This window comes from Pelobates fuscus, chromosome 13, assembly GCF_036172605.1.
Source record: "Pelobates fuscus isolate aPelFus1 chromosome 13, aPelFus1.pri, whole genome shotgun sequence".
Taxonomy (NCBI): domain Eukaryota; kingdom Metazoa; phylum Chordata; class Amphibia; order Anura; family Pelobatidae; genus Pelobates; species Pelobates fuscus.
This window is the reverse complement of record NC_086329.1, coordinates 43,748,458-43,773,558: the sequence shown is the minus strand read 5'-3', so window position 1 is coordinate 43,773,558 and position 25,101 is coordinate 43,748,458. Positions and strand designations below refer to the sequence as shown.

At 38.8% G+C, this 25,101-nt stretch overlaps 1 protein-coding gene across 6 annotated transcripts in view; it reads right to left on the bottom strand.

Moving 5' to 3' along the window:
• The window catches only part of FOXN3 (forkhead box N3), a 220,076-nt gene that overhangs the window by 50,202 nt on the left and 144,773 nt on the right, over positions 1 to 25,101 (bottom strand). For all 6 annotated transcript variants that reach the window (XM_063440079.1, XM_063440081.1, XM_063440082.1 and 3 more), the window contains exon 3: positions 13,036 to 13,172. In XM_063440079.1, coding sequence (XP_063296149.1) covers positions 13,036 to 13,172 — 137 coding nt within the window. The remainder of the gene's footprint in view (positions 1 to 13,035; positions 13,173 to 25,101) is intronic.

Below are 25,101 nucleotides of genomic sequence, written 5' to 3'. Positions count from 1 at the left end.
AAACTAATATTAGGAGGAGCGAGCATCCAACTAAACAGCATTGTGTCAAATCTTTATTTAACAAACATTGCAATCTGTGTATAAACACTGTATGGGAATAAAATAAAATCAGATACACACTGTATAAACAAAGGTCTGCATTGCATGATAAAGTAAAACACACATAGCAGCAAATGTTCATATGGTTTCATGCATCCTTTTAAAACAAGCAAAACAAATATTTCGGCAACAAAATGTAAAGCATGGGTTAAGCAGGGCATGTGAACTGTTACTTTGTGACAGATACCAGATTCATGCTGATCAAAAAATGAAAGGCACCAGTGAATGGATTTAAAAAGAATGTTGATAGATCACGCCAGTGAGGAATGCTGAGACTGATTGGAAACTGGTCATCATAGGTTAACAACGCTCAATCTCTTTTGTCAAAAAGTAAATGCCAGGACTGAATGGAAACTGGTCACCAGAGGTCCATCGCCTCAGCCATCACTTCACCAAGTGCTGATAATGACTGGAGCCTGGTCACCACATCTCCACCCTTGATTGATCACTTCAATGACTAAATGTGGACATTTCACCTGGAACCTAGTCAGGTAAGAAGCTGGGAGCAGGGAACCTCTCACTGAAACAATATTTATAATGAAAACAGTGCGCAAAAGTACATTTAGAGAAGGAATTGATGGTCATGTTGGTCATGTATGTGTGATGTGATATATACACGCAGGTCCTAGATAATTCTTCCATAGAAATTAACAGGAGATCAGTAAATACTTCAAAGTCTCATCCAATCCAAGATTTGGGCAGACTACCGAGAATGAATGGTCATCAGATCAGGGATTTGCTACAAAAGATACATTTCTGAGTCCTCTCAATAGTAGTGAAAGAAAAAAGCTGGGTGATTCCCTCTGGAGTGTTCCTTTACTGCACTAAAGGTGTAATAAAAAAAAAGCCACAGCAACTGATTAGCAGTCATCTTTGTAGAAGTGGTGATCAAAACGTATAACATCAGACAAGACTTTCAGCTGAGTCTTATACAAACTCAAATGTTCGGCCCCATAGTGTGAGCAAATTACTGGTTAGAGAATAATCCCTATGGTTAAACACCGTGCATGCAAAACACATTATTTTTACAGCTACTGATGTAGACGCTGCATTGCTCATCAGATCTCAGCCATTTGATTTTATTAGAGACACTCTTGTAACACGAAAATAATTATTTTTAATATCTGTCCCAACGTATTAACCTACTGTGAAATGAAGGTCTGACTTGAAAATATCGAGGCAAAGGAAGAGCAAGCCAGTCAGGATACATCCCACGTGTCCCTATTTCTAGGTCTAAATTCATCTGCCCCCCTTCTTCCATTCTACTGTACCTTTTCAGTTGGAGAGTATAACAAAGATTCAATTCACCAAAGTTCACAGTACTGTGTCTTTAAAGTACAATAAATGTGTTTATAAATCAGACTCTGCAAATAAGACATTCTGTGCTTGTTCTGAATTACATTTTCAGTTTCAAAATATGAAACCACCCAACACTGCCATGAAATACCCTCTCTCCAAATAATCCTTAAATTAAATGGAAACATTATTTTAAAAAAAAAAAAAAAAAAAAAAGAATTTGAGTGATTGCCAAAATTAGCCCGCCGTGATATACAAACGGGACAATTTTTTGGAAGCTTGGGAACAGCCTATTCTGCCACCGATCAGACAGCGTGCAAGGAATGGTCTGCTTTTCTAAAGATTTTTTCTTCTTCTTAATATAGCTTCTGTAACACGTTCCTAATGAGACCACTTAACTAAACGATGTGATTAACACGAGAACAGCTCATTAAATGAGACAAATGTAAGCTGAAAAAGTTTGTCTTTGTGCCGCAGATTCGCGTTAGGCTTAGTTTCAAGCAAATCAATTCATCTAATAACCTGTAGGCCTGGTGCAGTCAGCATGCAGCTTACCAGCCATAAAGGAAGTAAAAAAATCGTATAACTCACAGCCGTCGCCCTATGACGTGAGGATAGAGGTCTGTGATAGCCGAGCATCTCGGGAGTGGTAGTTCCATAGCAAAGCGAAATATGCTGGCTACCGCTGACTTATGGAAAATTTGATTAACTCTAAACTTGGAACCTTCAAGAGAATTAAATGGAATCTTTGGCATAAACCTTTTCCCATTTCTAGCACAGAGAACATCTCTTTGTGAGCCTTGTTTGAATGAACTGTATTAACATAATTTTAAGAATATCATGGGTGTACAATGCTGAAGCATCCACCTGGGGGAGTACCACTGTAGGTAAGCCAGGACTTTCTAAGGAATATGGTCAAAGCATAAAAATAAACCAAAAATAATAATAAAAAAAATGTCTTATGACCCTGTAATACCCCTATAATATTTAGAAAGACCACAGAGACAATCTAATGCCGGGAGGAGTTGCCAGAATTCAGGACTATTCCAGTAATTATGAGAAATTATGATAGGCCAACAGTCCTTCATATAACTCTGTATGCTATGCCATTCACATAGATCCCTATTCCTACAAATTTTCTTACAGTGGAGCTCTGTAAGATGGTTATACAGTATAAAGTACTAAGGGATTACTGATCCAGAGCAGTGGGCAAGGATTATACCTCTATATGTGCGTATATAAGAGTTTTATTGCCGTGGAGCTCAAAGTTCACATACTGCAGTGACAATGCAGTGGAGCTCTGTGATACTGCATATTAATTTTACTTTCATTGCTACTTAACTCTCTAGTACAGGGATAGGCAACCTTCGGCACTCCAGATGTTGAGTACCACATCCCCCATAATGCTCTTACACCCATAATGTTGACAAAGCATCGTGGGAGGTGTAGTCCAAAACATCTGGAGTGCCGAAGGTTGCCTATGCCTGCTAGTAATTTAACAGTGCAGATAACAGTTGTATTACAGAGGATCTTTGGGGTACACTCGTGCACAGCACACACTACTGTGAGTTTTATTGTTCCTTAGCACTGTGATGCAATCACACACAGAACATTGCCAATGCTTTTATTGATTCAGAACTGTATGACACGCATAAAAAACATATTGCTGAACATTTTATTGCTGTGGAGTTCTGCTAAACATACTCATAAACCATGTCTGGATCTGAGCCCCTAGACACCAAAGATGGGAAGGCGCACTTATGCCCTGAAAACGGGCAACACTAAAGAGGTAGGAACTACTTTAATGACGAAAAGTGTCAATAATAAATCATTAGTAGAATTATTACTCTGCAGGCAGCTAGAGTCTACAAAGTACATTGAGAAGCCGGGGCTTTATGTGTTAGGTACAGAAGATCAAGGCATCACGCCATTAAATTTACTAGTCTCATCTTTCGCAGAGAAAAGCTGATATAATCAGGATCATTCTACATGTTATTGCGATTTTTAAAAAGAAAAAAAAAAAGAAAAAGGGACAGTTTTTTTTGCAGCTGCTGCCCCTGGCTTTAAAAGGCAGTTAATATCACAATTATCTGTTGCCTAGTTACAGTCAACAATGCCTGCGTGAGAAGCGCCGGCGGCTGATTAAGTCCCAAGAAGACATTCTTCTAAAGAGGTAAATGTTTGCAAGAATTTATTTACATGAAAACCAATCCTCCCATCAAATGCTTTTTAAATTAAACCTGGCTCCTACATACAGGTGCCGGGATTAAGGTAACATGTATATGTACTTTACAAAAGCATTTTTAGGGAAAAATCACTTTTATAGAAAAAAACTTTTATTCTATTTACTAGCAGTTACTTTTTTGCAAGGGGGGGAGGGAGAGGCAGGATTTATAATAATTTCATTTTAGAAAAGAAAAAATAAGCACTAAAAAAAACCAAACAAACATACAGATCTACATGATCTAAATTGAGACTTTCAAAGTTAACCTGTATCAGTTCAGCTATTTTGGACTTAAAATAATAAAAAAATAATAATAGATTTTTTTTTTTTTTAATTTTTTTAATTGCTTGTAATTAACAATTTCGTGATTAGCCCGGTGAATATGTCTCGTCATTTATACCATTATAATAGCGCTAACCACTATTATTGTACAGTTTGTGAAAAATGTGATTATCAGTTCTACTAAAACCAGCCATTTGATATCAGAGGGTTCAGAACAACAAGTGAGCAGATTATACGCAAAGCATTCTAAACAAAACTAGTTTTAATCCGCATTAAACAAAATAGAAAAAACACCACAAATCTGATGATTGTGTTCCTTAAAATAGTTTCATAAAAAGTGCACAGTTTGCCGTTTTCTAAGGCCTGGTCTAAGAGTCCTGGAAGTGTGACAACCAAGTGAATAGTTGTAAATCCCCCACATGTGTGATTCACAATAAGGCTAGTGTGTCAGTTCGGAGAGTGCTCAAAGCAAACAATGTATTTATTGAAAACACAAACAAGGACAAAATGACGTCTAAATAGACAAGTGTGTAACACACAGCCAAAGAGGGTGCCTGGTCCTTGCCTTCCCCCACCTACGTGGGCAGGACGTTCCTTATAATAGGGTAATAAATCTCACTCTACTAATACAACACCCTGGGTATTCTCTTAGTTGTAAAATACTTTTCTCCATATTGGGGTTTGACAACGGCGAACTCTAGACATAGTGGAGCATCATGGGAAATAAAATTCTGCAGTGCCATTAGCCGTCAGAAGAGCAAAGCTGGGGCAATGTTATGAAAGAGGAGCAGTCACCATGGAAACCATGAGAATGTTCTGACTCATTGCTACAGTTTAGCAATGTTGTATTTTATATACAACATATGCACAGAATCCACAAGCATCAGAATTGGGCAACATCTTACACCGAACAAGGAACGAACCCTAAAAGCGTGTTGAGTCAGACCAGTCTTTTTGAAATAGGGCTTTCCCAGGCTCCACAGCAACATAAAACATACATAAATTGATTAAAGAAAAACACAAAACAATGTGTTATTTCAGCTGAACAAAATTTATACTCTACTTACATTATTCATATCTATTCTAACTATTCTTGTTTGCAATGTACAAACTTTCATAATCTCCCTGATGGAAGCCAGGGAAGGAGAGAGAACCCAATATTCGGGAAACCCCATGAGCGCACAGCACAAACTATACACAAAAAAGGGACAGCCATGCATGCACGTTGTCGTACGTATAGTTCTATGCAAACTGTGTCCGGCCTAGAGTAGGGTCAGAGCAGGTAAGGTATCCTTCCAGAACAGAATGTATGTAGCAAGGGTGAGCAGTTGCTAGTGCTGCAGTCTGCCAGGGACCCTCCTTTAGCACCTCGGCAGGGCTGCCAGGCAGTGATTGGTGTGAGAGGCTGTGTTTATGCTGCAGAGACACATGTTTTGTATTAGATTACAATACTGGTATGCATTGCTATGGAGACAGGCAACTCTGCAATATGAAGGAACTGATCCTGTTTAACCCATTCTCCTACCAAGCCAAGAGGTGGAAGGGGAAGGGGGAAGGGGAAGAGAGCAAATGGCACCATTTATATGTACAATAAATAGAGGATGTGTTCAGACACAGAGCATCCTTTCAACATGTTTATTAACTTTTTCAGTGCCAGCGAGTGCGTAGGATGCGCCTAGAGGCAAAGTGAATTAGTTTGCTCCCTCTTTTGTTTGGCACCGAAAAGGGTGTCAACCCTTTTATATTACATATGTATGTGTCAAAAGGCAAAGACTTCCATTGTCAGTGAGACTTTATTTAGGAATACAGACTCACACTGACGACTACTTGATATTGAATTACGTTTAAAGGCGAAAGACTGGCGTTTCTATAGAAATAGCAACTCTGCTAAAAGTGAAGCAGGAACAATCCTCTGGTTTCCATGGTGAATGCTATATTATTATTTTTTTTACGTTTAAAAAAAATAAAATAAAATAAAAAACTATACTCCAAAATTGTTCTTCACACAGAAACCTCATCTTTCACTTTTAACTGTACCTCCAATTCAAGTCTGTAAATGTTCAACCTTAACACCAAATTAAGAATGATAAACATTTATTTATTTTTAAATTGCACAACCTACATATAAAATCAATACAAATTATGCATTTGGGTTTCCTTTTGCCATGTTATATTAATTTTGTAATACATTCTGAGTGAAGTGTGCTTTTTGGAATGTGTGACACCACACAGTGTTAAATTATCCACAGGCTCACCGCCCTATAAACTGCAATTCTCAAATGGACCAATGGAAGATTAGGATGGGAAGAAAATACTGGAGCATTTGGCCTAGATATGTGGTTAAATTGACACTTTCTCGAGGTCTGGTCTATCACTCATTGGTAACAGATTAATTATCAGAAGTCATTAAAGCTGTCTGTTCCACATGGACTTTTCCCAGTCACAGGCAACTTCGTTCACATGAGAAGTCTGCTATTTTCTCTTGTGGACCAAGTCCTACGGCATTTAACACTATTCTAAGATTAAAATGGGAGACGGCGATAATGCTAAGCAAAAATATATAATAGAAGAAAAAGTGGATCCCAGTTGCAAAATATGTGTTCTTGGTACCCAGAAAACTACTCTTCTATTTGTGGGGAAAACAGAAAATATGGTTGTGCTGAAATGCGCTTCTATCCAGGTAAAATACATCATACAGCCTTATTCACTAAATAGCCGAACTGGAAAAATTATCTGAGTCAGCAACTCATTTTGAATTCTCACTTTAGTAAATAACGGACAATCTTCTGTGTGCAGGCAGCACTGTTCAAAATGCAGAGGACTAGTTTCTACTTACCTCCACTACACACCTGACTAGTAAAACACTAATAAAATGTAAATGAGGAGAGTAAACCGGCACAGTCTCCAATGAAAAGGCGACATTTCGGATCTAAACATCTTTTTAATGTGGTGTTGCTGGTGATGAAGGCAGTTACATCAGAGTGTCTTTTTGAAAGATAAAATTAAAGTGAAAAGCACTTTTTTTTATTTAAAAAAAAAAAAAAAAATAGCACAAACCACTCGCGATCCTTTCCTGCTCTTTACATTATTGCTGTATTGGTTGTATTTTAAGTGCTTTTCATATAAAACATATTAAAACTAGGAGGAGGTAGTGAAGGATAAAGGATAATACGCTAGTCTTTGAGCTCTCCGCCTGAGGTCAGCATGCACGCAGACGTTTTTCAGAGAGCCGTAGGACATCGATCTAGCTCTGCAATCGGCAAACTGGATTGTTTCACTCACTTGAGCAAAATCGTTGCATTATACGCCGAACAAAAGCAAGGAGCTTTTTAATTCTATAATCTCATTTCAAATCCTTTTGCCTGTTGCCCGTCCTTTTAGCCCTGAAATTGCAATCCTCTTTCAGTAATCAGCAGACTAATTGCTGCCAGCGATCTAGGTCCGCTTGCGTTTTTTTTTTTTTTTTTTTGCTTCATGGACTTTGTTAACGTGCCAGAGAAACCGGCCAGATGTAAACAGAGTTCTCAATAATAGGTAGGAGAGGAACGGTTTTCACACTGAGAGGCCGAACACCTCGGATCCAGCAGTACATACAAACTAGAAGAATAGAAACTAAAATAATGCAACCAGAAACATAATATTTATATTTTTTTGTCTCTCTCTCGCTTTTTTTTTTTTTTTACGTTTTAGATCTGCTCATTATGTAAACAGGGAATTTCAGGGAAATTACACCCAAGTTACAAAATTGTAGACCTGGAAGAAATTAGTCAAATCCAGTGAATACAAATGTCTAACACAGCAACTTGCTGTTTAGCTAATAAACCTTGAAACTTTATTTAAAGGAACACTATGCATTTATTGTATTCTGACATGTATTCCTAATGCTGTAGTGTTTTAGTGTTTGGAGTAACTAAATGACCTCCATTTGTTTAAATATACATAGGGATTTAGGAGAGAGCGCAGGTAACATTTTCTTTGGTTTTTACTGTATGTATTGGGGCTGATGTGTACTATGGTTGTTGCTGCCGCCCAAGAGTGATGGGAGTTTGAGCACATGACTTTTTAACATTTTTTTCGTATTCACGGTTTGTATCACACAGCTATATTACAATGCTGCCGCCGATCCAGTGTGTTCCCTATTAAGGGTTAATAAGTATATAGGGGTGTATATAAAAAATACCCCTCTCTGTCTCAGTAGAGATATCTTTGCCAGAAGCTCAAGGAAGCAGGGTGAAAGGTCGGTGTAGGACCCACCTGAGAGGTTTGCCTTGACGTGGCAGGCGGGCATTCCCTCCAATGGCCATTGACGTAACAAAATAATCTCCATTTGTTTTAATATTGACAGGGATTTAGGAGAGAGCGCAGGTAACTTTATTTTATTTGGGGGGGGGGGGGTTAATTTAAATAAATCTGACAACATAGCGAATATAAACCTATACACACAATATTTATATTAGTTTTATCGTCAGTTATTTATATAAATAGTGTCCATGAAATAAACTAAGTAGAAACAAACAGAAATGTGAACAGAATCGGAAAATGATATTAAAACAAAAATTAACTTGAAAATACAAAACTATAGTGGCTCTATAATAGTACCTGCACTGTAGAACAAAGTACGGTAACTTTTAAAACCACAATAAAGCACTGTACTCCAGTTCTCCAAATAATCTATCACTATGTTTTCCAAACTATTCGAAATGTATTAAAATAAAAAATTGAGGCAAAAGTTAATGTGCTCTAAAGCATTGTTTTCTAAGCAGGTTCTAATAAAAGACCAATCTCCTAGGAGGGGAGCAATTCATTATTTATTTTGCCTGTTAGAATATTACAAATCTTGGCCATTTTGAAGTCCAGCAGGCTCTGAATGGAAGCATTATGAAAGCTTTGAATCCTTTTATTGTCTCCCCTCCACATTGAGGACTAGAACAGTAGCATCCTATGGTCATGTTTCCTTGGTCGCTTGTTTGAGCTGTATGAGCTCAGAGAAAATGCTGCGCTCTCTGAACGACTGGGTGCATTTGCTGATTCTTCAATAAAAACAGCTATTTTTACCTTGAGCATCAATGTCTAAGCGACAAGCTGGGAGAAATGTCATCCCATCTGAGGGAGGCTTTGCAGTCAATGATGTAAACACAATCCAATGTGATACGAGGAGAGGAGTCACTGGAAGAATAACACTAACCTCTTCCATGCCAGGACGGAGAGAAGATATTAGGATATCTTCCTACTTACCAGCAGATTATAAACGATTCAGCATAGTTTCAGTGCCTCATGTCCATGGATGAAGCAGCAGCTTGATCAACATGTATTTACGCAAAATGATTCCTGATCCCTACCTAGGCGATAACTGGGTAAAGCCTTAAAAAGGGACACTATAGCTCAGTAGAAAAAAAATCTGTGGGCAACATTCCTTCATTTATTTTCCCCATCAAGATATTTGGGGGGCTGTTAGACAATAACAGGGTGTCTCCTAAGCACCCAGGGGCCATCCCTTCCTCAGTTGTAGTGATAAGGCAGAATTTTACTTCTTCACATTGTCAAGGCTGATTTTGTCAATCAAGCGTGGCAGTGAAAGAATGGGAGTGCTAAAATAGACATTGGGGTAATTATAGCCCCCCCCCCCCCTTCACTAGACATCTTCCCGAATGGACGCAAGCAACTCAACCAATGAGAGATCAGTGCGCGATAACTTGCAGACATAACTCCGCCCCACAGCCATTCACTGTCCTATTATATTCTTTTTTCCCTTAGCACTGTGAAGTTAAGAGTTAAAATACTAAAGGAATACAATAATTGGTTGTAAGTAGGAGTTACTGCAGGAGCTCAAACTGAGTTATCATTGGATGATATGCTTTAGCTACGGCAGCAATTGGCAGCAATTATTGGTTGATTGTGTCAGCTGATCACTTGCAGCCTATCACAGTCCCCATTGCTGGTATGAATTGGTACGGCTAGAAAGAAGTGTGTAACCTTTACCGTAGTCATACTTCCAGTAGGGCAAGGCTGTGGGTTGCCAGGGGCCCTCATACCATGTTAAACTGCTCGAAAATCGTTGAGCACTCAATGGAGGGGCAGTGTCAGCAGTCTCCAGGTACTATCACCAGTTCAATGAGATGAAATGGTTATAGTGCCTACAGTGTCCCTTTAAGTTGTGATTGGGAGGGAGGCGGTAAAATGTCCCAAAGAGGAATAACAAGGTTAAAAACAAGCATTTTTTTTTTTATAATCATAGCATGTTTCTGTGCTGTAGATTATTCCCTATGCGACACATTAACAGCATTCAGCTTTGTCAACATACTGGGCATGCAGCAAGTTTTGAGTGTTTTAAGGAGGAAATGATTTTGGTGGCTTTATACCGGACAGTCACGAGAGGTGTAAACACTGCCGTTTGTCAGAAAACGCAATGTTGGATTCGGGGTTGGGCAGCCGAGTGAGCAAGACCTTTCAAGTATGAGTTTACAACTCTAAAGTGAGGATATAACTACAGAAATTCTGCTTGAGCAACTACTCTACTACTGAAGGCTTACAGAGACTGTGAATGGTATACTTGTGATAAGGCATTTCGGATATTTCAGTGCTCCATGACATTGTCTTGACCTCGGCCTATCAGCCTACTGGAAGTGGGGGACGCAGCCAATCACCCACTCCTGCATCCAAGCCTTTTTCCAGTTGTTCTACGTTATAGATTGAGTCACGTGAGATATGCATTAAATATCTGTTTGACAAATTGTTTCTAATATTATTGCATATTTTCTGTCATGGAACAAGCTGTGAGCATAATAGCTCTTTAACCTCTCTTTCCACGTGTTGTATCTAGCATTTTGTAGGATGTGCAATACTTTGTTAAATGTGAATAGGTGCTTGCTTATCGTTTTCACATATCACATACATGTAGACTGAGCAATAAACAAAAATGTAAAAAAAAAAATTTTTTGATGGTGTATATGTACCATAACCACTTCATGACGCCATCAACCACCTCATAAGTCAACAGTCACAATCTCAATTCCTGAGAAGCGAATGCAAAGGAGAGTTTTCTTTCCTTTTTTCTTCATTTTATTCAAATCAGGTCACAAAAATTATAGTAGCAAACAAGGGGAAAGAAAATGATAAAGTGACCAAACTGAAATTCCTGTCCAGTACTGGCCTTCGGATAACTGCGCATGTATCCACGATGTGCTTTACGCAAAGATAAATAACTGATTATCTGTACACTCACTGAACATTGTCAATGCCAGGAGTAAAAGTTATCTGCACATATGTTTCGTTCTAACTGTGCCATCCAAATAACACTAATTTTACACCACGAGCTGGAAAAAGCGGTATTTTTTATTTTTTTTGTATGATGGATGAATGGGATCATTTTTACGAGCTGGATGTGCAGCACAAACTACATCACCTATAGAGACATCTTTGGTTTGCTGATATTTGGTGTGCCTTATTTTTTAGGAAGGGGCTTTTAAAAAACATTGTATTATTTGTTTCCTCCTGAAGTGTTCTGACCTCAAGTTGTCATTTTTGATAATTCAAGCTGCTGCTGATTCTCACTAAAACAGACGAAAGCAGGTACCACATCTTCCCAGAAAAAAAAAAAAAAAAGCTCAGGGCCAACGTTAGCGGCTATATAGGGTTATTTGTTGCCATGGCAACTGTAGTTATACGTGCTAATGGCCTGTCCTTTTGCCAGGCAACTAACAGCCTTGTGATGCAACTGCACCTGTCTCAGCTATGTGTTGCTATGGCGACACTCCAGTTGCCATGGTTCCCATCACGCTAATCGCCTTCCAAGGGCAGACTTACAGCAGTCTTCCCCCTAAAGCCCAGCTGTTCTCCTCATCGCTTGCGGAAGATGAATTGTCTGGGCATGTGATGGAATGTTTCTCAACGGAGACACAAGGAAACTTCAATAAGCAGTCTTCAAAATTTAGAATAAAAAAAATAAAAAACAACACACTCTGCTCCGTCTCGGATAACAAAAAAAAAACAAAAAATAAAACAACATAAGGCTTGCAAGACTACGGGAATATTTTTTCCAGCCACAAAACAAAATATGGTTAGGAACTCAAAAGGTCTGTAGCAGAAAAGGGCATCAGGACTCCAGTAAACTTAACATAGCGTTAACTCTCACAGTGCCAAAGGGTTGATTGCCACCGAAATTGAACTCATAGCATATACATGTTCTGCACAGAATACTGGGGATGAAAACGAAGTAAATAAATAAATAAATAAATAAATAAATAAAGAATTAAGAGGCATACTATTTAATAATTATTCCCATTGTAATTGCATTGTCATTTTCCATCTAACAAAGGATTACAGATACAGTGTGGAAAACTGCAGGGTGTAATCAATTGATCGAATATATGGTGAAAATGTTTATATGTCATCTACAAGAAAATCATTATGCTAGAAAACAGGACTATTAGATATTTTCCATTTTAATGCAGGTTTTTCACTAGTTATTTCTTGTGTGATAATTAACTATAGGTCCCCCCCCCCCCCCCCCCCTCAACAGAACACTTTTAATCATAATTTGCTTTCTATCAGCTCACACCACTGGTATTTAACCCAGTTAGAAGCTAGCTATGCTCATTATGTAGCTATCAGCAACTGACCCAGCAATTATAAAACTACGTGCACACAGAGTTAACAGGTTTCACAATCCACGCACCTATTTCATAAAAAAAAGGACAAGTGACCAGGTACAAACACGTAACGAATTTATCAACATGCCGTAACCACAACAGGGCTAACCGTTGGAAAAGGTCTGGTTGCATGGAAACAACCCAACACAAAACCCTTGACTCTCAGGCTTCTTTGCAAGCAAAGAAAACTTGTACTGCCTGCATCAACTTGCACGGACCTTGCACGCTCAGCCTCCATAAATAGAAAGAAAGTCAACAATGCTGTCCTCCAACGTACTCGTCCCCAAGAAAACATTTCAAGACAAGTTACAAGGTCATAGAGGCATCATAGATCTCAAAAGTTAAGATACAAACAAAATTTGAAGATATTTCAAGATGTGTTACAAGGTTACGGAGGCATCAGAACGCCATCACCTCAAAAGGTTGAGGTATTATCAAAAGGTAATGCACATGGGCGGCTGAACAGATTTTACAACATGACCTTACCTTTGATATGCCTGAGGAGAGGTGGGGGGGGTGTTGAATACGTGAGAGTATGGGTGGTATGGGGTCTTTTTCAAGGCTTGGATCAGGTTCTGTCTGTATTCCGGGTCTATGCACCATAGGGATCCTTTTCCAATACTCTGCAACAAAAGAACAAAGGATTTTGGATGTAACAATATGAATGCCAACACAGACACCTCTGCACAATGCACGCATCGCTTTGAAGTTCTTAACTTTGAAATTAAGGTCCTGGGGGTTTACAGTCACAGATGTAAAACTCAAAGGGTTAATCACTAAAGTACAAAAAGACAGGAATTCAAAGTGAATTTAAGGTAAATCTCAGATTTAAGGCTAAAATAGCCAAAGTGAAAATATATCTGACTTGGAAGAGTATTGCAAATGGCTAATTTGGCAGGAAAAAAAAATGAATTCTAGATAATTCATACTTTAGTGAATAATCTTGTATAAGTTGGACTCGAGTGGAGTCTCAGTTGAGGTTTAATAATAATCAAAACTGTAAAAAAAAAAAAAAATATGAAATATGCATACTGAAACTCATGGCAGAGGATAGGGGTGGTGGTGTAATTTGCATTAGATGCCTTTCCTGTGCCTTTTCAGGAAACAGTGATTGCTTTTCATACTTTTATGTGCTATATTCTAACTTCTGTGCTTAAAATTCCATATTATTATGTTGGATAAGTGTGATAACATTATTAGTCCTAGAGGCAGCAGATAATTGAAAAAGAAAGTATGAGTTTAGCTACATACAATCCCATATCTAGTTCCCTTATCAATTTAATGTAAACTGTATTCAATTACCTCAAATCTTTCAATTCACCAGTTGTACCATAACTTACATTTCCGGTTTACTCACTACACCAAGAATTAGTGGTGAGCCGACAAAGGAATGGCAAATTTTAGGTGGACATACAGATTTGACTATATTATTGCATTTGGCTATTTTGGTTTAAAAATGTGTTAATCCCGTGTCAATTTTTTACAATTGCTTGTTTATTGAGGGGTGGGAGGGGGGAGTAGAGGTAAGGGTTATCAAACCCAGAGTTAAGTATATCATTTTTATTTGAAACATGGCTCGGTCACAACAACAACTTCCTACCAAATCGCAGTTTCCACAAAGAGTAAGTGTTTAAAGAGTACTCATGTGCTTGTGGTATAGTGACTGGATGTCTCTTCTGAACGAGTTACGGTTGTGTTTTTTTTAGCTTGTTTTTTTCCCCCACCCACCAACAAGTGGACTAGTAATAGTTTGAGCCCTGTCAACCTGCGTTGTGTTTTGCAATATATTTTAATATACGGGTGTGGCCAAAATTCTTAAAGTTACAACATACACATGCACCAAGTTTACTCAACAGCTTGTTATTTTGGGATATTAACTTGTACTTTCTATAAAAAAAGGTTGTTTGCCACAAACATTCTAAAGGCATGCAAGGCATCATGGGAGTTGTAGTTTTTACCCCCATGTCTCCTGTACAAATGTGCTACTCTTAATCGTCATGTATTCTTATGTATAATTTGAGGGTCATCTTATCTAGACGTTCTTGCACTGTTGGGCATCTCATGGTTTTCCAATTTAGTACGATCAAATGTCTGGCTGCTAAAATATGTATTCCAAAGCTTTGGTGGGGTATGGAATGTTTCTGGGAAATGTAACCACATCACTACTTGTACAAATTTTGTGGTTATTGGTGGTGAACATAAATTGTGTATCAATGTAAAGGTTTCATCCCATAGTGATGGTATGTTAAAGTCCCATCATATATGTGACATTGTGCCAACATTTGGCTGCATCTTCTGGGTATATTTTATATGGTCTCACTGGAGTGACGCACGACGCACGGATTGAGTTTTCTATGTGGTTAGAACAATAAGTGTGCACCGTTCGAGCATTTATGGCCCTGATCCATTCTCCCTCCAACAATGTAACTCCTCTGTCCTCTTATCATTCTCCAAGCATATTTTTATAGTTGTAAAGCTACTCTACTCATTGGTGTGTTTAAATTAGAAAAATGACCATTTCTGCAAGATGTACCTGGCAAAATTGATTTTGCTGTTTTTGCATATTGATAAAGTGTATAGAGGAATCTATGTACGCATATCTATCTTGCACTTTTACAGAACATGTCAAGTCTAGGTGTTTCTGTAGAGACCAAGTTCTAGTGGTGGAATCACCGCAAGAACTATTGATTTCCATGGTGGTGCCTTCACTTTTTCATAGAGTGTCCTACAAGCCAACAAGGTTATTCACTAAAGTGTGAACTGGTAGTAATAGTGAATTTAAAGTGTTAGGCCACAATGTTTGTCAATTCTCATTTTGAATTCAAACTTTACTGAATAAATGCGTAACATAACGTTTTCTTTTACAAAACTTCATCTCTTAAAATTCCAGTCCAAAAAAAATATTAGCCAACCGGGAATGAGGTACATCTAACCACACAGAGGAATGCTGGGACAAGTTGCCCAATTCTGCAGTACAATGAATGGCACTTGGCATTAACAAGTAGGTACATTTGAGCTTAGCAGGCATAAGGTATACACACCAGCCAGTTATATCTTAAGCACGCACGCACACACACACACACACACACACACACACACACACACACTGAAGAACCTTCTATGTACAATCCCTTGTGCACACACAGTGAAGGTCCTTCTGTCTACAGAAATGCCAAATATATGTCCACAAACTCATATCAGTGTATTGATCGGTCTGCACGCGCACGCTCCGAGTGACCAAGAGGACAGGAGTCATTTAGATAAGGATTTTCCTAAATATTTACCCGATTAGTATAGGAGAGCAAACCAGTAGATTGTTGACCTCAATCTGAACATTATTGATTTTGAAGAATACACAACACAATATTACATAAATAAGGTTGAACTGCATATTTAGGAAATGGCAAAGATTTGTGTGAAAAAAATGGTACAAGATCTTAAAGTAGGATGGCGCCAGTGCACTCCTGGTACCATAACCACTAAAGCAAGCTGTAGTGGTAATAGTGCTTAGGGTGTTGCTTTCGTATGTGTTAGATTTGCAAATGTTTACTCTAATGGAGTGATTTACAGAGAACGGACAGTTCCTCTTTAAAGGGACACTATAGTACCCAGAACAACTACAGCTTGTTGTTTTGGTGAATATAGTCAATCCCTGCACGCATTTTAATGTAAGCACGGTCTTTTGAGAGAAAATACGTTGTTTATATTGCCCCGTAGGGACACCTCTAGTAGCAGTCACCCAGAAGGCCACTATAGGTGCTTCCTGGGTCAGTGCTGCACAATGTACAGGGCTGACGTTCAGAGTCTTCACGCTCTGCATGGAGACGCTAAACTTTCCCCAAGGAAATTCAGTGGTTCAATTCATCTCTATGAGGAGATACGGATTGGCCAGCATGGTGTTTGGCTCTGCCCCTCCCTCCACCCCCACCCTGCCTCCTCAGCTGAGATCATCAGATTTGACGATCTCAGCCAATTCAATGCTTTCCTATAGGAAAGAATTGGAATTGGCTGAGCTCATCAATGCTGATGATGTCAGCCAAATAAATGGATCAGGGGCAGGGTCAGCACCAGCTGAGCAGCACTGCAATAAAGCTGAGTTTTTATCCTATTTAAAGGGGGGGGGCATAAATAAGTGTTTTTAACAGTATAGGGTCAGGAATACACTTTTGTATTCCTTACCCTAAAGTGTTGCTTTAGGATAAGAACCTCTCTGTAACCACCAACAGGAGGCCTGGGCTCTAGAAGATACAAAGTATCCAGAATGATCAACAATGCCCATGATCAAAGGTCTGGTTATTTTCTTTCTTATAAGACAGCACAACAGGCAACCTGGTTAACCTTTATAATGCCAAGAGAAAAATCACACACTGTGCTTGACAACACTGTATCTATGAAGTGAACTGTAACAAGTTCTTTGCAGTGTTGAGATTCCCCAGAGGGTAAGATGGCCAATGCAGCAGCAGTGTTTCTGTAGAAGCAATTAAGAGGACATTCCAGACTGAAGCAGACCTCTTTTAGACATTATACACATAACAGATGAAAAGTAAAAAAAAAAAAAGAGAGAGAAAAGTGATACATTATAAGTACAAGCATTTCCTGCAAAAAAACGCTAGTTATTTGGATTTGCAAATAGCCACGACAATGGAGCCTTTGCATTGAAAAAAAGATAAGTAAATCCTATTTTTTGCAAATGGTAAGGGATCTACCGTATGTAGATCTAGGGACAGAGGCCCTGTGACATTAGGAATACAGTAGTGTTCCTTTCAACTACCTGGAAGTAAGATGATCGGTTCTTTGATTTACAGTCAGGAAGATGTAATAAGGTTAATTGATAGAAATGCCAATCTCTATTAAAATCTGCTAAATGTGCTGTCTGTGAGTATGTGGAGTGTTCCAAGTCTGGCAAATCATCATGTGAATTGCAGTGCTCTAACAGCTGGGGGCCTACATTTTGGCTACACCTGCTTTAGGCTACCCAGAATTCATTACTAAGATGTGATTTTGCGGTCTGCCTCTCCTTCCCATTGTACTTTGTCACATGGTAGGTTAACTGATACAAAGGTCTGGCTTTGCCAATATGGTTGCCTGGGCAACAATACTGGTTTACAAAATGTTTACGTTGCTTTAAGGTAATTTGGGGCATCGAGGGGAGAAAAAAAAACAAAAAACATGAAAGCAAAACTTCTCTTATAAAATGAACACTGTGATAAAGAACTTTAAAAAAAGAGGTTTAATGTAAATATATATGATTATAAATGTCTAAAGATTCATTACTTGTATTTCCTGTTTTGCGAGAAACACAACATAGGTGGATTATGCAAATTAACCTATTGCACAGCTATGTCTGCTCTCTAACTTTGTTAACCCTCTCATTACCACAACCGTTTCTGGTAACAAGTGCCAGCTGATAGGCACAAAATCTGCCAATACACAGGCACAAAATCTGCCAATAAACAGAGCCCAGTGCCTGCCCACCGACACATGCCTAGCAACGTAACAGCCATATTTTGTTTCTTAGCCAACAAAAAGGTTTTGAGCGAGGAATACCGAGCAGGAGCCAAAAAAACTAAACATTGAAAACATTTGTTTTAAAATAAAATTAAAAGTATCAATTAGGTCATTCTGCAGGTGTACTGCTTACCTTCGTCTCCATCTTTACCTCCATGCCCAATTCATGCTCCACCTTGAAATTAAATAGGTGCTTACTCAGGATATAGGCTTAATTACAAGCTAAAGGATTAGCCCTGAGTGTGACTGCAATAGCTCGCACTAAATGTTCCATTTAACTTACAGAGAAGCCATAAATCCTCCCCAGGTATAAGGTTTACTCCCACCTGGCCCAGAAATTAGACTAAATAGAGAAATATCCAAAGAGTTACCCACAAGCTTTTCCTTGGGGCAGGGCTCCCCAAAATGCAGATCGCTAGATGTTGTAGAACTACAACTCCCTTGATGCTTTGCATGCCTTTAGCATGATAAAGCATCATGGAAGCGGTTTTAAAACCTCTGGGGATCTACCTTTTGATCACCCTCCTTTAGGGTTTGCAAGGCGTTTTGCATGTGTCTAACAAGAATCTAGAAATCACACCTGCTTGTCCCAACACATGTTAATCCTAAAATTGGGTACCAGTTAGAATTGAAAATTAAATGCAACAATACATTTAATTGGAGAGAGACTCTTCTGCCCTCCTTCCCGGGGATGTCTAGCAGTATTTTGATGCTCCGAGGAGGACTCAGAATTGCACAGCGAGTTTTTATATAATTTGACTGTTAGAGAGAACCCTTCATGGCAGTTTTGTACTTCCACACCTATTCTCTAAGCATACTAGCTGTCTCTCTTTTCATCGTTTATTTTATTGAAATAATGTTTCTTCTCCACTTTAGCTCCTCTCTGCTTACAATGCTGTGATATTTTATTATGTCAAATGATTGAATATTATTTACCATAAGAAGCTTTTAATTACTCCCCAAAAAAATTAATTTAAAAAAAAAAATACAAACTACACACTTCAGTGGAAAGATCAGTTATAGACAGGCTGTGTTCAGTCACTATATTTAGCATGAAACTGCCAGAAAGCCATCAACAGTGTTTGCACCACTTTTCCAGTGATTAATTCTCCTCTTATGACTCGTGTAGCTCCCAAAACGGGATCCAATAGCAAGAGACAAAAATAGCACCAATCAAAATAGGGGAAAGAAATCAGAATTATATGTGTCTCCTAGGCAACAAGTGAATAAAAAAAGTGTATCCAAAGACTAGAAGTTGATAATCGTAGGGTGGAAGGTTTCAGCCATTGTAACAAAATATGCTTCATAGAAGACATGATAATCATCTCGTAGAATGACAGAACAAGCCTTAGAATAAACACAGCTATTAGAACAGTCTATTAAACGCGAATGACTGAAAAGCACCCTGTTATAAAGATCTGACCTGTAATCAGGATGGTCAAATCACGGTAATAGAAGGAAAATACAGATGTGCGGATTATCTGAGCAGTATTCAACCACATGTCCTGTATTAGGTGTTTAAGAAAATCACTTTGCCCTTTGTGTAGAATGGGATCAAAACCTGTACTGAAGGCAAAGAAAGTTATTCTTGGTTCATTTTAAAATAAATGTAAAAATCTATACATTGCATGAAGGGGTTTACGTCTGTAAAACACCAACATATACCACAGCAATGTATAGTTCGATTACAAAAAATAATTTTTATATATATATATTATATAAGGATTGAATTAGTGCTACAAAGCGAGATCTACAGAAAGCAAAGGAATGGAGGAGTAGGGTCTGTGATCTTAAAGGAATATATCTCACCACAAAAAAAATAAAAATAATATCTGCAGGTAAAGCAAACTAATGTAATGCCAATATCATAACCCTGCAATATATTAAAAAAAAATAGGTGGCAGACGTTCTATACAGCAGAATACTTAGGTATTGCATATTGCTTTCACTGACAATGCAGAAATTATTTAAAGGCTTAAAGTAGCCTTTTTATCATTATTTGTTGTTGAATGAGGGTATTCCCCCACCCCATTCAAAAATGAAAAAAGTAAAAACACAACTTTTAGAGATGTGAAAGTTCCCTCCTTCAATAATTTGTTTTAAGCAACTAAGTTGGTTAAAGAAAAAAAAGAAAAAACAATGAAAAACTGGGGGGTTGGGGGGGGCTAGACCATCACCTAGACTCTACACACCTAATAGGCTGCAATTCTCTGTTACAGTTTAGCAGACACAGGGATAAACTATACACTGAAAAAAAGCACAAATCTCTTTCTGAAGAGTGCCTGTGAAAATATAGGTACACAAGATACTATGTATGTGTGCTAGAATAATTGATAGCTAGTTTATACAGTTTAAGAAGAGCTTTTTTAAAAATTATGGCCTCTTCCCACATTTTCAAACCGATTGTCTTCTGTGCCAACAACTAAGTGACAAGGAGAAGCAGGAGAACCCTCCAAAAGGTCTGTTCTCTGGTGGTCTGTTACAGCACTGTAGTTCCTGTAAAATTCCTATGGAGGGAGAAACTTTGCCAATACTATTTTGTTCTTTAGCCAAGCGGGTCCCCCCAGTGTGTCTCTATCATGAGTAGGACTGCCCTGTCTGGAAAAGTTCACAAGCAGTCTTAAATTGGTGTAGATGGGCGACAGAAGGAGTAGGGAGTTTCACCATAGTTTAAACACTAATCGAGATGCTAGCAGCATTTGGATAACATTTTCTTAAAAGGGAACCGCCGGCCACCATAACAACTTAATCAGAATGAAGTATAGTGCCAGGAGGTCACTGCCCGCTTACCTTTGGGGTTAAGCTATTGTTCAAGCTTTGAACTGCTGTGAAAAGGGACACTACTGATTTTCTGACATCATATTTTTAAACAAACAGAAAATATATCACTATGATACATGTTACACTCATTGCATAAGGAGCAGGTTCAAGTAAACTAGTCATGACGGATTCACGTTAAACTGCACGAACATTACACAAGAACCCGACTTACAACATTTGTTTGTTTTTTCCCCATGCAAGTTTTTGTGTAATAAACTATGACTCACACAAGCTCCATTCACACTGTGTACAAAGTCTCAAGAACATACAACACACTTACTGTGGGTTCAAAGAACAAGAGAGGAGATTTAATATAATTTTCTGAAACGTCATGTAATTTTAAAAGGTGAGGTGCTCACCAGTGGAAAGTTCCTGTTGATTTCTCTGGATGCCACGGCAGCTTTTCAGAACATTATTATTTATATAGCAACATTATTATTTATATAGCGCCAACAAATTCCACAGCGCTTTACAATGGTTGGACTAACAAACATGTAATTGTAACCAGATAAGTTGGATGCACAAGAACAGAGGGGTTGAGGGCCCTGCTCAATGAGCTTACATGCTAGAGGGAGTGGGGTAAAGTGGCACAAAAGGTAAGGATAGTATTAGAAAAGTAATGACAGTTGCAGTTACACTTTGGTAAATCTCCCAACTGTTTTATATTTATGGCAATTCTACTTCCTAAAAATTAAAGTTTAGACTGAGAAATGTTACATGCCAACACAGCTCACTGCAACCTGATAAGTGTCAGCACTACTTAATAAACAAAAACAACAAAACAAACATAGAATCTCATCGAGAGAAGACTAGATTTCGCTTTAGTTTTTTTTTTTTTTAAATCATAGTAATTTTATTGACCTTGGAAGCATAAGAGAGATTGAGTTGACCTTGATTCTAATCTGTGACAGACACTGTGGCTCGAGTTACAGCCACTGTTTTATTTTACAAGCATATAACCCTCAATAACATGGCCTACAACAAACTTCCATATAAAGAGACAGAGACGGAGAGAGGGAGACTCACAGCCATTTACTGGCCACACTGGCATCGTTTCCAGAATAAAGTCCCACCTTCAAACTGACTCCACACATGGTTATTAAAATAAATAAGTGAGCATGTGAGTATCTGTCATGATCTTAGTAAAATTTAGTTTCACTAGGTTAGGGCCTGACAAATTTGTTTGAAATCTAGAAACCAGCAAAAAAGGTTAGGAGCCAGTTGTTCTGGTGTCTATAGCCTGTACCTGCAGATCTCAGAGAAAAGGCAGTGTTTACATTGCTTCCTAGTAACACTTCTAGTGACAGTCATTGAGATGGCCACTAGAGAGTCCTGGGTCAGTGCTGCACAGTGTGCAGCATCTACGTTAAGGTCTCCACGCTCTGCATGGAGGTGGTAAACGTTCCCCATATAGATGCATGGATTCAATGCATCTCTGTGAGATGTTTTGCTGCCCATTCGCAACAGCCTCCCTATGCTTTACTATGGAATCAATTTTGCTGAGATCATAAAGATTGATGATCTCAGCAATGGAGGTGGGATGAGCCGTGGCGAAACCAGCATGGCGAGGGGAAAAAGGTGAGTAAAAACAGCTCTCTCATGCGATCGGAGTCACTGACAGACATACACACACTCTTTCTCCCTCACTCACAAGTTGACATTTTTATTTATCCGAGTCCACCCAGCCTCCCTACCTTTGGGAGAGCTGGAGTGTATGCTTCACCTGGGGTCCAGTATCGCTGCTCGCTAATCTTCATGCAGTTACTCTCTGCTCCCCTGTACGCTCTCTGCTGTGATGCCAGGGCCGGAGTGACGGCAACTTCCAGCTCTCGGCATCACAAAACAGCGCGCTTGGAAGCAAAGTGAAGCTTCAGGAAAATCACAGCCATCAATGCCTCTTGTGGGGCTGACAATTCCCAGGCACCAGAGTGAAATTTCGAGTCGCCATGGCGATCTGGCGCCTGGGATTTGTTGAGTCTTGCACTAGGTCAAGGAAGATAGACAAATAGCTTTGGGGGGAAAAAATACATCTAAATAAGGATGGTGGGAGCCAGCACTATTAAGAGGGTAGAGTCCAAGGATTAATGAACAGTATATTTATATTATAGGCTCCACAGGATTGGCAATAAAAAAACAAAAACAAAAACAAACAAAAAACGCAATAGCAAGATGCATAGATCAAATGTTAGTAATGAGAGGTGTGCGTTTAACAGTTATGCTCAGCCAATCCAATGTTTTCCCATAGGTAAAAACCATTGTGCCACGCCAATCAAATGCTCTCTAGGAGAGTGATTTGACCACATGACCAAGTTTAACCCGGCAATGTAAACATTACGGATTCTACAAAATTGCAATGCTTTATATTGGAGGGCTAAACCTACTGGGCCACTGCACTTCGCTAAGTCGTTTGAGTACCTTTAGTGGTCCTTTCAGGAAAAGAAAAAAAAAAAAAGGAGAGGATTATGTTGCATGCATGGTTGTTTAGCCCTTAAGGACATCGCTTCAGAAGGAAAAAATGCATTTTCTGTCATGTGTCCTTAAGAGGTTAATGGTAGAGCAAGGAACCCCATAACCACTACAGCTTATTGTAATGGTTATGCTCCAAGAAGTCTTTGAGAGCAGTCTTTCCCTTTTTCCCATTAAGATGTTTTTGAGTGGTTTGATAAATCACGGACTATCCTGGCATCCCAAGCCCACACTATTGGCTGCCACCAAGATAATGTGAAATTTTACATCTCGTTTATCCATACTTCCAAAATTGGTTTGCAGGAAGAATCCAAGCATACTGTTCACAGCCTTCATGGAGAGCCAGAAGTTCCTGCTAGGAGCTTCCGTTAGCTCTCCTGAGTAGGACCAGTTCGTTTGCTGAGAGCATCAGGGAAGACAGCTTCCAGCAAGAGAGGCGGCTGAGACGGAGGCGTTGTACTAGTTATGATGATGTTTGGAGGGTTTCTTTAACCCCTTAAGGACCAAACTTCTGGAATAAAAGGGAAACATGTATTCCTGACCCTATAGTGAAAACCCACCATAAGGTGGCTTGCCCTCCCCTTAGCCCCCTCAGAATGAGTTAAAACTCACCTTATTTTCAACTCACTGGCCCCGCCCCCTTGGTGACATCAAAATAAAAAATTTTAGCCAATCCAATGCTTTCCCATGGGGAAAGCAATGGATTGGCTACAATCGGCAAGGAGCGGGGCCAAACTGTTTTGGCCAATCAGCACCTCCTCATAGAGATGCATTAAATAGGGACGCTGAACGGCAGGGCTGCTTACTGTTCAGCCCTGAGCCAGGAAGCCTCTCCAGTGGCCATATGAGGAGTAGTACCTTAGAGGTGGAACTAGGGGCAATGTAAACACTGCCTTTTCTATGAAAAGGCAGTGTTTACATGAAAATGCCTGAAGGGAGCTATTATACTCACCAGAAAAACTACATTAAGCTGTAGTTGTTCTGGTGACTATAGTGTCCATTTAATCTTTCATATGCTATTGACTTTTGCAAACACAGTTGAGGTTATACTCCATATCTATAATTGTGGACACCTGTTCAGAGAATAGTAGGACAGCACTATCTACACTGAATCAAGTTTAAAAAAATTTAATTTTTGTCTGTGTTCATCACCATGTTAAACAGGAAATGTGTTAAGAGTTTCATGCTTTAGCAATCTACGGTTTTATTCAAAGTAAGAGAATCAGGAAATATGGCTTGGTATGGAAAATAATTTCCCCATTACTGTTTGTGTGCGTGCTAAATCACAATTCAACCACAAATACTGTCCAAATGTTGTGTTAAAACCCGATCACTAGCATATGGGAGAAAAAAAATAAAAATTAAAGAAAATGTCAAAAAACAACAACTGTAGAAATGATATATCATATCAATAGAATCTGGTGCTCCTATGTACATGCCAAACTCAAGATCCACCTATCCTGATCAGAGCACTTGTTCCAGCTGAAGAGATGAGAAACAAAAGTCTCACAAGAAATTTAAGGATCAATGGACACCTCTGTAAAAGGTAAATGCAAGAAAAAACACTTACCTTAGAAACACTTCCATGCATGATGACATTATTGCTCCATGATGTGACCAAGTATCCTTTGAGAATTCCCATATCTTACTCAAAAGATAAGGTAAGGGAACTATGGTGCTTGTTACACACACACACACATATAATATATATATATATATATGTATGTATATGTGTGTGTGTGTGTCTGTACATATCTG